The 17901-nt window shown below is 36.0% G+C and overlaps 1 protein-coding gene across 3 annotated transcripts in view; it reads right to left on the bottom strand.

Moving 5' to 3' along the window:
- Positions 1-17901, bottom strand: part of CEP135 (centrosomal protein 135) — a 69658-nt gene that overhangs the window by 50432 nt on the left and 1325 nt on the right. For 2 of the 3 annotated variants that reach the window (XM_049630504.1, XM_049630502.1), the window contains exons 2-8: positions 15719-15876; positions 14127-14317; positions 12595-12762; positions 9638-9779; positions 7424-7508; positions 3461-3589; positions 1610-1825 (exon numbers count right to left, since the gene is read on the bottom strand). In XM_049630504.1, the coding sequence (XP_049486461.1) occupies positions 1610-1825; positions 3461-3589; positions 7424-7508; positions 9638-9779; positions 12595-12762; positions 14127-14317; positions 15719-15831 (1044 nt within the window). In that variant the 5' untranslated portion in view covers positions 15832-15876. Of the gene's footprint in view, positions 1-1609; positions 1826-3460; positions 3590-7423; positions 7509-9637; positions 9780-12594; positions 12763-14126; positions 14318-15718; positions 15877-17678; positions 17836-17901 lie in introns of all 3 variants that reach the window. The other variant, XM_049630505.1, reaches the window with a different exon arrangement.

Below are 17901 nucleotides of genomic sequence, written 5' to 3'. Positions count from 1 at the left end.
ACCACAGGGTATGACATGAACTGTGGGCTTTTCATATATGGCCTTCATTATGTTGAAGTATGTTCCTTTTAATATACTAATTACTGGATATGACACTGCATAAAATTGACTCAGTGATGTAGAGTACTGGTCCTCAAACTAGGTTATATACCCATTCCTGAGGTAACATGAAGACTTCCCAAGTATTATGTAAAACTACTGTATACATGTAGTTTTAGTGTATCCATATCTGGATATACAATCCTTTTCAAGAATTATCTACCTGACAACCTGCATGTGGTCTAGGTATCTCATGAGTTCTCCTCTCCCACTTTTCCTCTCAACTGTTTTTCTCCCACCATTTTTTAAAATTTTATTTATTTATTTTGAGAGATAGAGAACTTACATGCATATGCACAAGTGGGAAGGGCAGAGAGAGCGAGAGAGCGAGAGAGAGAACCTTAAGCAGGCTCCGCATTGCCAGCACAGAGCCCAATGCAGGGCTCGAACTCACAAACTGTGAGATCATGACCTGAGCCAAAACCAAACAGTTGGACACTTAAGTGACTGAACCACCCAGACACCCTCTCTCCCACTTTTTAAAGCAAAAGGATGCATCTAATATCACACTGTCTCAAAATATGAAAAACTTTTGAAGCATCAGGCAAAAAGATAATCTGAAATTTATAAAAGATACATATTTATTAAGATATGTATTAATAAGACATATCTTATTAAGACATGTATTTCCAATAAAATTTTACTTTTTGATTTAGTATGTATTTATCAACATTTGTTTGTATTTGTCACTCTGATCCATTGATTACTGATAATTATAATGATAGCACTATTCGGAGGAAAATGTTAACACTTTGAACCTTGTAGTCAAAGGACACTTTTAAAAATAAAAAATGTCAATAAATTAAAATATTTCAATTCATGTATTTTTTTATTACAGAGATGTTTGATAGGGTGATCACGAAAAGATATTCAAGCATAAATATGTTAAAAGAGGATAAAACTGGAGATTTCAAGAAGAAAGGGTCATTTAGATTCTACTAGCTATATTTAAAAGAACAATGTAATAGTTTTAAGAGATCGGTAGGTTGGAAATTACATCCTTTGTATCTATTTAATCTGTTTATTAATTACTATTTTTAAAGATTTTATTTTTAAGTAATCTCTACACCCAGTGTGGGGCTTGAACTCACAACCCTGAGATCAAGAGCTGCATGCTCTTCCACTGCACCAGCCAGCTGCCCCCTTTCGTATTTATTTAAACTTAAAGATGAAAAATGTTAGCTACCAACTTAAAATGTGCAAGGATATACACTGTTCAAAAAATACTTTTAAAGGGTTCATGAGCACAAAATGACATAGAGGACAAACTTCCAAAGCTCACTCACAACACAGAGATAAAAGAACAGAGATGAAAATCTTGAAGGAAAAAAGGACAAAGTCTGGAGAGCTAGCCTGAGAAAAAGCGTGTTTCAGAAACACACCCAAATTTAGACAGCAGAAAAACCTGAATTACAAAACAACCAAACCAAAAGACCCAATCAGATATCAAAGGGCTTAAGCTCACAATGTTCTAGAAGAATTAAGAAACGCTCCCACAACCTAGACATACCTTTGCTTCCCCAAGTTCTTTATCAGCAGTCTCAAGCACTTCTTCTTTATGTCTTTCCAACTGCTGTGCTAACTGGTCTATTTCGGTTAATTCTTGGCAGAGTTTTTCATTTTTGTTACTTAAATTAACAACTTCAGTAGTTACGGTTTCCTTGGTTTCCATAAGCTCCTGTATATGCTTCTCCAGGTCTTTATTAGCTTGCTGAAGAAAGTCAACCTAAGTTGAATTTGTAATTAACAGGTATATGAATTGGAAAATTATCCTAAATACTCAACTTCCAAAATACTTCAAAATACTCTATTTTTTAAAATACTGAAAATTAAACCAGAGGTATTTTACATTTGCAATCTTACACTGTTGATTCACAAAACTGACAATGTGTGGTTTAACAAAAATATATAGCCATTGGCATTCAACTTTTAAGCATGGAAGGAAAAGTAAAAAATTTGTGTGAACTTTTTCCCAACAGAGAGTTCTACAATTATGACAAGAATATCACTACAATGATAATATCACTCTGGACTGTGCTGTCCAATATAGTAGCCACCAGCACCCACATGTGCATACTGTAGAGCTAGTCCAAACTGAGGTGTGCTATAAATGTAAAACATACGCAAGATTTCAAAGACTTGGTACAAAAAAGAAAAAAAGGAAAATATGTCAACATCAACATTTTACAACAATTACACACTGCAATTATATTTTGGATATTCTGAGGTAAATACATTATTAAAATTAATTTTATCTGTTTCTTTTTTATTTTATTTTAATCTGGTTACTAGAAAATTAAAAAAAAAATTTTTTAATCTTTATTTTTGAGAGAGACACAGACAGAATACAAGCAGAGGAGGGGCAGAGAGAGAGGGAGACCCAGAATCCAAAGCAGGCTCCAGGCTCTGAGCTGTCAGCACAGGGCCTGACATAGGATTCGAACCCATGGACCATGAGATCATGACCTGAGCTGAAGCTGGATGCTTAAACCAACTGAGCCACCCAGGCGCTCCCAGAAAATTGTAAATTACATATGTGGCTCATATCATATTTGTATTGGACAGCACTGCTCTAGGGCTACTATTGATATTCATGACTTACTATTCTGGTTCTGGTCCAGTCAGCAATGACATGTCTAAATTTCTAAAGGTGATGTAACATGCTTTATGGAACTCTCCTGTTGTTTTACTCCTAGGTCAGACACATGGCAAGGGAATCAATTACATGTTTAATTTTTTGCATTTCTTTCTACAAATCTTTTTGATATTATAAAAGAAATACAAAAACTTCAAAAACAAAGAAAATAAAAAAGAATATCTCATCACACAAAGATAAGCTGTTTGTATATTTTAGTGTATTCTCTTCCAGTGTTTTCTCTAAGTTCATATGCACATTTTTAAAAAGCAAACTGAAGATCCCATTGTGTCTACGGTTTATTCTCCTCCTCTGATTTTTTTTTAATGTTTATTTATTTTGAGAGAACGAGAGAGTGTGCTAGCTGGGGAAGGGCAGAGAGAGAGGGAGAGAGAAAGAATCCCAAGCAGGTTCAAACTTACGAACCATGAGATCATGACCTGAGCTGAAATCAAGAGTCAGATGCTTAACCAACTGAACCACTCAGGTACTCCTATTCTCCTTTTAAATATTTAACATTATGGTGCATATATCTTTCTGCCTCGTTAAATATCTTTTTAAAACATGATTTTTCAATAGTTGCATCCTATTTCTGGATAGTTTGGCTCTATCAAATTTTCCCACTGTATAACTGGTAAACAATTCTGTTACTTTTACAAATCAATGAACTGTTACAAACACTTAATGATAGTATATACTCGGTGAAATAATTATAAATGTCATTACCTGAACATTTAAATGAGCAATAAGCTTTTCATTGGTTTTGTTTCTAGTCTCCAGAGAGAGGACATCAGGGGAACGGCCACTGTCCAATGCAACTGATAGTCGTTCTATCTCTCGTTCTCTTAGCTCAATCTGAAGACATAAAGTCATGCTATAATTTTAAAAAATTTGCTTTAAACTGAAATAATTAACACTGGACACTTACTTGGATATACTTCCATTTCTCTTATGCTTCACAATGTATATAAGAGATTAACACTCATACATGTATCCACACCAATATGGGATTATAAAATGCATATACACAGAGCAAAAATAAACAGAGAAAAATGTCAAAATAAGAATGTCAACAAAGTTTTCGTAAGTATTTCTATTGAATAGATTTTTCCTAATTAATTTTAATTTTTTGGTTTTTTTCCCCCCCTCCTCCAAGATTAGGCAATGTTGATATAAAAAGAAATGATTGAGTACTAGAATGGAGTCTGAGTGACTTCAGTGCCTAGTGGAATAAATGTAGAATAAATGAATAAATGTAGAACAGAATTACTACTGAAACTCAATATTAAAAAGGATAGGAAGTTGGGGTGAATTTAATTATTATTTAGAAAGCAACACACACAAAATCACAGAGATTACTATCAACCATGAAATCACACTTACATGCACGAATTTGGAAAAATGGATGTACACATTTGCAGTGTTTTTTCAAAAACACTGAAAGCTAAAACCAAGCACTCAATTCAACAATATTGAGCACAATTCTAGGTATATGAAGATGAATAAAACATGATTTCTAACTTTCAGGAACACAGCTTTACCAAGAAAACTAGCAAGTAAATCAATAATTGCTGTAGTATGTTGTTCAGTGGTAGAATAAATAGATATATGACACCAAAGTGGTTAAGGGAATAAACCGATTTACTCTCCATGATATATCCATATGCCTATGGAAATTAGTGAAGGCTTTATCAAATACATATGCCCAAAAAGGTTATAAATTATGCTATGAAGAGAAAGAAGAAAGGAGGAATGTTCCAGGCAGTGACACAGAAACATAAAGCCACATGGTATGATTGAAGGAGCAGAAACGGCTCGGTAAGACTGAATATACAAGGGAACTTATGGTCGGGTCTGAAGAATCAGTCAGGAACTAATTATGATTAAGTACTAAATACTTTGCTAAGGAGAAAGATTGCTCTGCACTAAAAGATGAGTAAGAATAAAATCAGAGGTAGGGAGACCTATTGGAGGAATGAATGAGAGATGAATAAGGTGTAAAATAGAACAGTGAGATGAGCAGAAGAAGTAAGTTTACAAAGTACATAGAAGTGACAGAATTTGGTGAGTGGTATGTGAAGGGAAGAGAAGGAGATCTAGAAAGACTACAGAATGTTGGCTTGGGCAGATGGTGATGCCACCAACGAACATAGAGAATATAGGGGGAAAAAAACAAGAGTTGAGGCAGAAGATAACAAGTTCAGTGCCAGGCATATGGTACAAACAGCTTTCATCCAAGTGGAAATGCCCAGTATAAAATTGAACATACGGGTCTGGACCTCTGCAGAGATTTGAGCCAGAAAGACTGGGAAGTCATCAACATACAGAGAATATTTTAAGAGAGTAAATGAGACCTTCTGAGAAAATATACAGGGAAAGGAGTCAAAGACAGAATCCTGAAAAACAGTAATATTTCAGGGAAAGGGCAGAGGGAAAAAGCAAAGAAGAAATTATAAGAGATTTAAAAAAAAGGGGAAACTGAAAGAAAATGAGTCATGGGAAGGTTTCAAAGAGAAATTATCAATAATGCCAAATACTATAAAGGGGTCAAGGAAATGGAGACTAAAAGTATTCTTTTGGATCCAGCAATTAACATCACTGATGTCATTACTAAACCCATTTATGTAATGGGAAGCAGAAGCCAGAAGGCAACAGGAGAGCCAGAGGTGAAGAAGTGGAGACAGAAGAGTAAGATACTCTTTAGAGAAGTTTACATGAGGGAGGAGAGAGCATTAGCAAGAGGGGCATTAACAAGAGGGGCTTTAGCAAGAGTTAAATAAAGGAGATCTTTTTTCAAAAATTTTTATTATTATTAATGTTTAAGTTATTTATTTTGAGGGACAGAAAGAGCATGAGTGGGCAGGGGCAGAGAGAGAGAGGGACAAACTGAATCCCAAGCAGGCTCTGCACTGCTAGTGCAGAGCCCAATGTGGAGCTCAAACTCACAAACCAGGAGATCATGACCTTAGTCAAAATCAAGAGTTGGACACTTAACCAACTGAGCCACTCAGGCACCTCTAAAAGAGATCTTTTTAAGGGATGTTAGCAATGACCGTGATAGTACCTCCCTCTAGGACTGTTAGGAAGATTTAAAGCATTACTAGTTATAAAGTGGCCATATATGAGTTTGTTAAAAAAAGAAAAAAAAAAGAAAAATCGATTAAATAAAATAAGAAGGGAGGGAATAGAGCCACACACACAGGTAGAACAGGAAGAACACCACACTACTCATTAAGTCTGGAGAGCCTGAGTGTAAACACTGATGATTTTATTTTTTAAAAGTGTTTATTTATTTTTTTTTTGGTGGGAGGGAGAGAAAATGTGAGCAGGGAGGGGCAGAAATAGAGAATTCTAAGCAGGTTCCACGCTATCAGCACAGAGCCTAATGCGGGGTTCAAACCCAGAAACTGTGACGTCATGACCTGAGCTGAAATCAAGAGTTGGACACTAAATCAACTGAGCCACCCAGGTGCCCCAACACTGTTAAATTTAAATGTTTTAAATTTAAATTTAAATTTAAAAGATAGGAAGTTGAGACAAGGTGGTATCTTGACAACAAGGGTATTTATTATAGGTTGGTGAAAGAGCTTGAGGAGAACAGCAACATTTGGAACATAGACTGAGAAAAATAGAACAAACTCAAGCAAAAATAAAAAAAAAAAAAAAGAAGACAGGCAGCTGAGTGGATTCAACTAAGATTGATAACCACAATAAATTGATGGTTTCAATCAGAATGGTCGGGCTATTTTCTCCAAACACCTCAGCCACCTCACAAAGATGGTAAAGACTGGTCAGCTTATGTTCATAAAGTACTTGGAAAAAAATGTGATGAAGTGTGATTATAAATTAAAAAATAACAACATTCAACTTCTGCATATTTGATATTTTCAATCTCCATATAGTAAGTTTTTTGGTTGACATTATCACAATCCTTTTACTCCATTTTTATCTGAATAATCTTCAAAGTACTTTATAAACTTCACAGTTACACCAACACATAAGTTACATTTATATTTGTATGTGCAGATCACTTCACCTCAAAAAAAGTCATGTGCAGAAAATGAAAAACATGTTACCCAATTTAAGCTTCAGTAAGCATATTAAGAAAGAAAGCTGTAGTTATACAAATCAGAATTTGCCAAAATACCAACAGAAGGTATAAAAGAACAAAGCTTATTATGGTTATGATCTAACCCTGCATATTATATCAATTCCCCTACTTCTTCAGAGAACTATTTTACTAGTTCTCATAGAGAATACACAACAAAAAATATGGTACCACTCTCAAAAAGACTTCTGTTCAAGATGACAAAATCTACAGTAAGAGCAAAACAGTTATTTAAGATACCACTTTAAAGCATAATACACTTCAATAAAATACCTCCCAAGATGGAAACAAGTAATATAACTAAGATATTTGGGGAGATAGATGACTCACCAGAAGAAAAAAAAAACAAAAAACTGCTATTTACCTCAATGCATAATGAAGGGACTGGACTGTTTGCTCTAAAGCCATCTAAGCTACTCCAGCTACTATCCTTATTAAGAAACTGGTAGAAAAGATAAAAGCTGTATACAAACTCAGTATCAATAATCCCAAATATAACCCAATTTTATTTACAATCACAGCATACCCATCCCAACAAGGCGACCATGCATCCCTACTATGCAAGTATATAAAAATCCTACCTGCTGGTTATAATCTCGCAGTTCACTTTCCATCATTGCTAACTTTTCTTGTAACTGGTGGACTTCCTCTTGAAGTTCTTGAATTCTGAAACACATTTATAACTAGTGCCAATATAGTTTTGTTGAGAAATACAAAATAACAAGAAATGAAACTAGATGTGTTGTCCTATAAATTCTCTACTTTCTATTTCTCGGTAAAGTATGAAGTGCCGTGCCAAAGGGCTCCCAAGCACAATATAATCAGAGTAACATTATCTTGCAGATTTAATTTTATATTCTAAGAATGGATAAAAAAATCCTGAGCGGTAAATAATTTGTAACCAGATACATTATGCCTACTATTGCATTTTGATCCTTAAAACTCTTTGAGGGGCGCGCCTTGGTGGCTCAGTAAGTTGGGCGTCTGACTTCAGCTCAGGTCATGATCTCGTGGTCTGGGTCTATGGGTTGGAGCCCTGCGTCGGGGCTCTGTGCTAACAGCTCAGAGCCTGTAGCCTGCTCTGGATTCTGTGTCTCCTCCTCTCTCTGCCCTCCCTGGGTCACACTCTGTCTCTCTCTCTCTCTCTTAAAAATAAACAAACATTAAAAAAAAAAAAACAAATAACAACAAAAAAACTCTTCGAGGTACTGCTGTCAATTCTTAGGTTCAAGAAACTAGAGGGTGTAGTCCAGAATTCACAATATTATTAAGTGAAATAAGGGATCAAAGTGTGTTTTCTGAATGACCCTGTATTTTCTAATGAACTACCCTGCAATCCTGGAGAAGAAAAATATTGAGAAATACTACAATTTACCAAGTATCTATAGCAAAAACCTACTGCTTTCTGGAACTTGTTAATTCTAACAAAATCAAGATTTGTCTAAATTATCTGAATTGTACAACTGCTCAAATGTATTTGTACTATATCAAACTTTGCCAAACATTAACATAAATATGACATAACCACTTTCATACTGCAAAAATAAAGCCTGAAGCCAGTTCTGCTTTTAAGAGAGATTTTCCATGGAGTAGAGAGTCAGTGAGGCTGGACATACCCTGTCCCTGCTGTTACTGGAACCGACATTTCCTGCTTATCTAGGTTTAGAAGAGTATGTATGCAACTGCATTCATATATATGCACATGAATGACTCTGCATACAAGCTATGTATACATGCACATGAAAACAAACAAGGTGTTTAAGAGACTAATGCCACCCATGATGGTTTGATAGAAAAGAAACGTTTTAAGGAGAAAAGATAATGACAGAAAATGACATATATGCAGACCAAAAGCCTCCTTAAATATACTAACAGGCTGTCTGGGAAGTCCTAGGTTACAACTGTAACAGAAAAACAAAACACAAAATACTACACAATTAAGGTCAGATAATTATAGTTATGTAGCACTGCATAAGAATAACTAAGAGATCCTAATTAGTACCTCAAGTAATGTTCCTTTGGATTGTTATATTGAGATTAATAAAGTGAAAAAACTCCTGCATACTTTTTACATAATCTAAAAAATAAAGTTATCTGCACTAACCATTTCTACTAGTATAGTACATATTTCAGAATGTGTCTCCAGCTATGACCACAGAGGCTGTCACTAGTGTTCTCTTGCTCCTATGAACCCCTTATAATTTTCTTAATGGCATTCTATGTATTTCTCTTGTCTCATTTTCACTGTTAGAATATAAGCTTCTCAAAAGCAATACTATCTTACTCATCTTTACATCCCCAAAACACTTACATTGTGCTTTTCTCGGAGTTTAATGAAGTTTCAATTAAAATGGAATTTATATCTGATTCCAATATAAGGAAAAACAAGTACATAGAGTTAGAGAATCATGAAGCAAAAATGTCAAAGCCAGTTACAAATCTATTCAGGTTCGTTGGCATTTGACATAATCTGAATAGAGTCCTGTAAAAGATGAATTGGGCAATGAAACTAAATATTAAAGCAACGCTACTAAAATAGGTTCTAGATGGCAATAAATTATTTTAAAGCAGATATGAACAGAAACATCAGATTTATGATCTATTTGAGATCAAAGTTTCAAAACAAGTAAAAACATTCTATATTGAAGATACATTCAGAAAGTATTTCTTGAGTGCTTATACAAAATTCTGTGCTAGGCCCTGGAGATACAACAGTCAAGATGACTGAAGGCCTACATCGAGAAACTTATAATCAAGTTGATTAGCTGAAACTAGCAAAAAATTATTTAATGCACCTGTTATCAGCCACTTGCAGGAGGTCTGCAATGTAAGGGTCATCTGGCTGAGGAACTGGGTATGAACTGACTTCGGAGGGAGGGACTGGTTCGTCTATCTGCATACGCTGGCGCCTGAAAGCAATACTTCTTTTCTTGCCACCTAAAAACAAATGTGTACTTCAAAAACATTTAAAAGAAACAAAACACTGTCTTAAAATTAAATATTCCAGAAGGTTAGGCTTTTTGTTATAAAGTATGCCTCTAGCTCATAAAACCTAGCGATAAACTATCTCCCCCCGCACACCCTGATCTTTAACTATACAATGCATTCCTGAAAACCTCAACAAGACATGGTTATAAGACAAGTTTTATTTTCTGCATGCTTGGTACATATACCCAGATTTAATCTATTCCTCCACTAGATGGGGACAAGACTTTGGCAAGATTAAAAATTGAGTGTGCCTTGTGGTATTTCCTATTATGAGCTCAAGAAACCATCACCAGCAGAAAACTATCAAACGAGAAGCTTAGGGAAGTAATAACTAAAACAGAAATGTTTATTAAGCAATGCCAAAAGAGCAGATAAGAGAAACTTATGTAGCAAAATTAGTATATAATAAAAGTCATCTATAATATAAAATGATGCTACAACCTGAATTAGTGGGAAACGTCTACTTAATTATCCTTGAAACTAGCAGGAGTAATTTCTTTTTATGGGTAGATACATACTGTCTTGGTCCAAATTAAATGGATAGTTTACCTTTGTCAGCATCTGGTCAAGATTAGACATGCGCTTGAAAGACAAATCTATCGTCAGGAAGAACAAACACAATCCACCACCTTGTCTTCATTAGAATCCTAACAAATTTTGTATGCACTTACCTCATTTTGAGGATGAAGAAACTGGGTCAAAAGTATTTAAATGGCTTGTTTCTAGTTACACACCTATACAAGGCAAACCATTATCTCCTTCCCTTACCTCCTGGTTTTTCTCCTTGGTTGCTCCTTCTCAGCTTCTTACAAAGACCCTCTCCTTCCACAGTCCAAGAAAGTTAAACGCCAACTTCCCTAGGGTCTGTCTTTGGTTCTCCTCTTCCCAGTCTACACAATCTCACTAGCTAATTCCAATTACATCCATAGCTTCAATTCCCATGATACTCCAATGACTCCCAAATTCAAATCTTCATCTAGGACCACACTTCTTTTTTTTTTTTTTTTAAAGTTTATTTATTTATTTGGAGAGAAAGAACAAGAGAGCAAGCATGTGAATGGAGGAGGGGCAGAGAGAGAGGGAGAGAGAGAATCCCAAGTATGCTCTACATTCAGGGCAGAGCCCCATGTGGGGCTTGATCTCATGACCCCTCACGAACTGTGAGTTCATGACCTGAGCTGAAATCAAGAGATGGATGCTTACCCGACTGAGCTACCCAGGCGCCCCTGGGACCACACTTCTAAGAACAGATCTACACCACAAACCCCACTGCATACTAGAAATCTCAATGCAGATGTTCCACTAGTATAACATACAACACATGCAAAAGTGAACTCCTGCTCTGCTTTCCACCTTCTCAATCTTAAAAATGTTACCATCATCTACCCACTCATTCACTAGAAACAGAAATCTGGGAATTCTTCTACTTCCCAAGTCCCTCATATTCAGTCACTAAATTCTATAGATTCCACCTCCTGAATCTCTCTGGAATCTGCCCCACTCTTTTCTCAGGAAATCTGACCATCCTCTTTCTCCCCTTTAATCTAGTTACTTCTGAGACCTTTTCCATGTTTCTCAATCTTTTCTGCCTTTAGCCCAAAGTCCCCCTCTCCATCTCATCTCTCGCCATTTCAATCCTCATGGATTCCACTCGGCTACAGGCACACCATAAGAGGACTATGCGTGGTCTTTGTCAACACTTGGAACTGTGCCAGCATATAGATCTCCCTTCATCACAGTCTTCATTCTGACCAAATCACTCCTGGTTCTCACTGCGCTCCTAATCCCTCACTCTCCACCTCATCTCATGATCCAGCATTTTCCTACACCTCACTCACTCTCAATAATCTTCATCCCGTCATTCAGACACCCTGATGATCTTGTCACTGGTACTAGAGATTCTTCCACCAACTTTATGCCTGACCACCCTCAACTATGGATATGCCCTATCATTTCTTTTGTCCTGCTCGAGAACTACTGAGTATAAAGCTAAAAAACAGTAAAAATAAACTAAGAAATAGGAAAATAGATCATTTCCAAATTTTTGATGAGTACAGATTATCTTTACAACTAAAATAATAATGATAATATTGAGATGGCAGCCATCAAAGAGTTCCTTTTATAGCTTGTGGATCTTCAGATTGATAATTCTGCCACTTTCATTTCATTTCCTGAAAGTCAGGGCCGGCTTGTGAAAAGTTGTTAAACAACATGCTAAATGTGAAATGTCAATCTTTACCCTGAACCTTTCCTGTTCAGAGCATCAAATGAAGACTTCACTAGGTTTTATAGTGGCTTTCTGATTTTGGTAGTCCATTGAATTTGGAAGTCTATTTCAAAGGAGTTTGAAAGTTGTTGTACACTGTTAACGACTGACTGCCCCCGTCCTCCCTGAAATACCATGATTGTTTATGAAAAGTATCTTTAATAACGCTGCGGACAATTTGGCTTGGAAAAAAAATAATAATGATACCAATAATTTAAAAAAGGAACTTAAAATAATGATTAAGGAAATAAAACTCTGGGCACTGAAGTTAGACTACTTATACCTAAGAAGCTACTATTATATAAGTTCTTAAACACATGCATAAAATACTAGCTGGATCTTCAGAAATAAATTTAAAAGTTTATGTGATGATCCAAGATCATCTTTTCAAGTACTAAAGTCTAAGCATGAAAATCCAAAGTCCTATTTTGGTCAACAGCTTTAATATCTTTAAAAGATTAGGTGTGTACAATTTGTTTTGAGAAGGAACAGACCTACCTGGAGTTTGTACTACAGCATGCAAATTCTTTTCTTGAAGTTGTTGAATTCTTTCATTCTTAGCTTTACTCTCTTTTTCCAAAAGTTTGAGTTTATGAACATATTGGTTATTTAGAAACTTCAGATCAGCTGTTTCACGTGCACACTTCTTCAATGTAGTTTTCAACTCTTAAAATGAAAAAGATTCAAAAACTATTTTACAGATCAAGAAATCAGTTAAGCCCTTCCATTTCACAAAATACAAAAAGTCGCATTAATTTGAAAGGCTCCATCCAATTCTTAGCCAAGCTTTGTTTGAAAGCCTATTACCTTTTCTACCACTGTTAACAAAACTACAAATAAGTCACTAAACAAAACAGGGAATTATATTTTTTTTCTGCTATGTGGCTTAAGTTATGGCTTTTGCTCCAACTTAGTAAACTGGGTATGAAGCTGAGGGATTATGAATTCATGCCAGGTATTAGGGCTTTCTACTGAATATAACAAGAATTTATCATAAGATAGCCATACAGTTACCCTCTGTCCAGGACTTTGAAATCATCCTTTTTTAAAAAAACTTATTAATGTTTATTCCTTTTTTGAGAGAGACACACATACACAGAGCATGAGCAGGGGAGCGGCAGAGAGAGAGGGAGACACAGAATCTGAAGCATGCTCCAGGCTCTGAACTGTCAGCACAGAGCCTGATGCAGGGTTCGAACCCACAAACGTGAGATCATGACCTGAGCCAAAGTCGGACGTGCAACCCACTGAGCCACCCAGGCGCCCCAAAATCATTCTATACAATCTTTGAGTTCAAAGACAAGGCATTAAAGATTCCGAATGATAGAAGATTCTCACCTCACTTTAGTTCTCTTACTTTCAGTAAGAGGTTGTTTCAAGGACATTTCTTTAGTTTCAGCATTTAATATTTTCTACAGTAATTTTATTTTTTTATTAATTAAAAAAATTGGGGGGAGGTACTTGAGTGGCTCAGTTAAGTGTCTGACTTCGACTCAGGTCATGATCTCCTAGTTCATGGATTCAAGCCCCGTGTTGGGCTCTGTGCTGAGAGCTCAGAGCCTGGATCCTGCTTCAGATTCTGTGTCTCCCTCTCTCTCTGCCCTTGCCCCGCCCCCTCAAAAATAAACATTTAAAAAAACAACAAAAAAAATTTTTTTGAGTATAGGTGACACACGTTGCATTATTTTCAGGTATGCAACACAGGAATCCAGCTTCTGTATAAGTTATGCTATGCTCACCACAAGTGTAGCTACCATCTGTCACCATACAATGCTACTGCAGTATCAGTGACTATATTCCCTATCCTGTGCTTTTTTCTATAGAAATTTTAATTCTAATCCACATATAGTGAAGAAGAATATAGCTATGAAATGCAAATTTATTTTCCTTGTTGGGAACTCTTCGACACACTCTACATTATTTCAAGACTGTTAGGGGGGAAGACTATCACATTTCTGCATAGAAGCCTTCCCTACGTATAAAACAAAAAAGGAAAAAAATATTACATTTTAAAAATCACAAAATTTTACCTTTAATATGTTGGCTTGATTGTTCTCTCAGTTTCATTAATTCCAGGTATAATTCATTATTTTCCTTTATCAATCTTGCATTTTCAAGTTTATAAGGTTCCAAAACAAAATCAAAATTGGCACTTTCTTTTTCAGCTTTCACAGCAGATAATTTTGATTTCCGAAGACTTTCTGTTGTATGAACTAGGTCACTGAAATTATACAAAATATAAATACAAGGAAACATTCTCTTAACTTTTAATAACTAAAAATATATTTCTAAAAATGTTAAATGTTAATGCTAAGTAAGATGCAATCTAAAAACAGGGTGGTTCAGTCAGTTAAGCATCCAACTCTTGATTTCAACTCAGGTCCTGATCTCACAGTTTGTGATACCTGCTCCAAGACTGCTTGGGGTTCTCTCCTCCCTCTCTCTGCCCCTCACCCGATCGTGTGTGACTGCGCACATGCTCCTTACCTCTAAGCACACAGACCAGAATATTCATACATCAGGATTTACTGAGCAGGGAACACAATAGAGAACACATTATCATGGAGCTTATATCCTATTGACAGTTTGTCAGGTTTTAATACTATATGATAAACTCAACAACTATTTCATTGCCAACTATATGTTCAGCCAGTCCTAGGTAGAGCAGAGATAAAGTTAGTCTCTAGTCTTAAAGAGTTTGCATTCTAAAGGAAACACAAGAACAAGTTTCCAACAATGACTTAAGTAGTGAAGGTAACATTCAGCAGATGTGACAGACTCCTGCAGGCCATTACAGTTAAATGAGCATGGGCAGGAGGGAGAGGAGAGAGGGATTTCCCAGGCAGACAGAATAACACATGGAGATCAAGGGTGAGAGTACACTTATGTTTGGGGAGCTTCAAATGGTTAAATACATGGGAGATGAAGCTGTAGAACAAAATCACTATATAAAAAGTCTGCCAGTTTTTGAAAGTTAAACACACTTTACCCTACAACCCTGAATCATAGACCTAGAACTCATGAAGAGTTCTGGAAGCCATAATAAAGACCACCAAGTATCCCCCTCCAGTCTCTCCTTACCATCATCACAGCTTGAGCCCTACTGCAAAAGCTTCCCAAGCAATTTCCCTGTTCCTGTCTCAAATCACAGTAACAACTCATGTAGAAAAGAACAAAAATCACACAGAATCTTTCACTTAAAGTAACACTTAAAGTGTTACTTTTTACTTAACCACTAAAATAATGACCAACCACATAATGGAGAACGATTATCAAATCACAGTAATTAAAAGACCAGAGAGGCAGACATAGAACTCCCAACTGTATCAGAAAAATCACATAAAAAAATTGTAATTCTATTCACAGAGAAATCTCTCAGAAATGTCTACTCTGAACAGTATCGTGTGAACGGTGACCCTGAGAGTTTTGCAATGTGGAGGACTTGAACTGATGATATGGAAGCAGGATCTAAGAATAATGAGCTCCAGATGATTGAAGGACTTTATAAAAACAAAAACCAAAAAAAATCCACCCATTTCTTCACCGTAACACGGAGTTCAATAGAAACTAGATAAATGGGATTAAGGATCACACAGGTTTAGAACTTTATTTTCATCTTTACCTGAAAAGTTTTTCTACCAAAGGTAAACACTCCACTGTCAGAGTCTGGCGGTATCCCAACTGATCCAATCTTTTTCTAATATTAATATACTTTCTTTCTGCAGCTGTAGTCATCTTGTCTTCCAAAAGTAGTTTTATTCACTCCCCAAAATTAAAGCCCTAAAAGAAAGGAGTAAAACATTACTGTTATTATAGTTATTATTACTGTGTCATGGTAAGAAGGAAAGATTATTTTAATATGAATCAACTACTTTTTGTTTCTCTTCAGGTAGGCAGCCTTCTGGAATATTTAGATTGATTTAAATGCAGTGCTTATGATAGTCACATTGCTGCACTAAAATAAATCTCTCTTTATAAGCCTATATGTAAAAGTTAAAAAAATAAAGAAGAAAACAAAGAAGAATATTTTCCCAAACCTGAGGTAGGCAGAGAATCTTTCAAGAAGCCTTTTTTGAAAGCACTAAATATAAAAGAAAAACCTGATAAATTTTTAGACTTCATCAAGTTAAAAATGTCTGCTCATCAAAATATTCCATAGAGAAAACAAAACAACAAATGAATGGGGGAAAATATTCATAATATCTGATAAAGGATTTATATATGAGGTACATAAAGAACACTTACAGTTCAGTTATAAAGCCCATCCAAAAGAAAATGGGCTAAAGACTTGAATAGGCACCTTGCAAAAGGTAACCGAATGGGAACGATCATAGGAAAAGGTGTTCACCACCTTTAGTTATCAGGGAAATACAAATTAAAACCACAATGAGGTACAATTTCACCCATACTAGAATGGCTAAAATAAAAAGCACAAGACCGAATGTTGTCAAGGATTTGGAGCAATTGGAATCTTCACACTGCTGACAGGAATGTAAAATCACTGTGAAAAAAAGTCTGGCAGTTTCTTATAAACAAACTTCTACCCTGTAACTCTGTAATTCTATTGCCAGGTATTTACTCAAGGAAATGAAAATAAACATCCACAAAGAGACTCTACAAGAATATTCGTAACAACTTTACTCATAATAGTCCCAGACTGGAAACAACCTATATATGTCCATCAACAGCAGAAGTATAAATAAACTATGAGGTATTGATACAATCCTACTCAGGAATGGAAGAGAAGGAATTTACTGATACATGTCAACCACATGAATTAATTTGGACATTTGAGCAATGGAAGCCAGACACATATACTGTATGGTTCTATTTACATGAAATTCAAGAACAGGCAAAATGAAACTATGTAGATAGAAATCAGAACAGCTGTGGGCTGGGTCAGCCTGGGTCAACAGAGTGGGTGGAGACTGGCTGGAAGGTTTAAAAAGGAACTTTCTGGGGTGATGAAAATATTATGTTAACTGGGGTACCAGTTACACAGGCGTACTGCATTTATCAAAGGTTTTCAAATAGTACACTTGAGATCTGTGCATTTCACCATGTAAATTTTACTTCCATGAAAAAAGACACAAACACATAAAGTAGTTCTACACATATTTTTATCCTTGCCTTTTTCAATGCTTATGAATATATTCTCTATCAATCTGCCCTAAAATGGAGTTATCCAAAGATTGCTTGTTTAGAACCTTTGCTCTTTTCTAACCTTCACCAGGTAAACATAGTGCTAGTACTCATATTTCTAAGACATATTAAACTTTTGTTTTACAGCTCTATTGTTTTTCACAATTTATAAAATGTTAATGTATATGAACACATGCAAAATTTCATCCTCACAACTTACCCTATAAGGGAGACAGGGCCTACTAGACATCCTCCCAATTCAAAGGCAAGGAAAGGATGCCTCCAGAGAGTTTTCCCAAACTACAAAGCCACAAATCAGGTGGGCATTCAGGTCTCTTGAGTCCTGGTCCAGCACTCTTGTTTCTCTACCAAGGTGCAATCCTTCTTGGCCTTTTGGCTAAGATCAAGTGTGGTATCTATACCAAGCTGCAGCAACTTACCAAATCACTTCTAAGGTAGTACCTCTCCTTGATTACTCCTTTCTACAAATCTTTTCTCTCCACGCTCTTGCTAACCTTTTCTTTCAGTTGTGTCTCCATGGACTTTCTAGGTTCCTTCCACAAGAGGGACCTGATTGATGCAGGTCAGGAGAAACTCCTGGAGACATCAGAAAAACACCTGTCAAGGGGCGCCTGGGTGGCTCAGTCTGTTAAGGGTCGGACT

Source organism: Panthera uncia, chromosome B1 (assembly GCF_023721935.1).
Source record: "Panthera uncia isolate 11264 chromosome B1, Puncia_PCG_1.0, whole genome shotgun sequence".
Classification (NCBI taxonomy): domain Eukaryota; kingdom Metazoa; phylum Chordata; class Mammalia; order Carnivora; family Felidae; genus Panthera; species Panthera uncia.
Note: the sequence above shows the minus strand (reverse complement) of the source record. Positions and strands in the feature narration are given on the sequence as shown.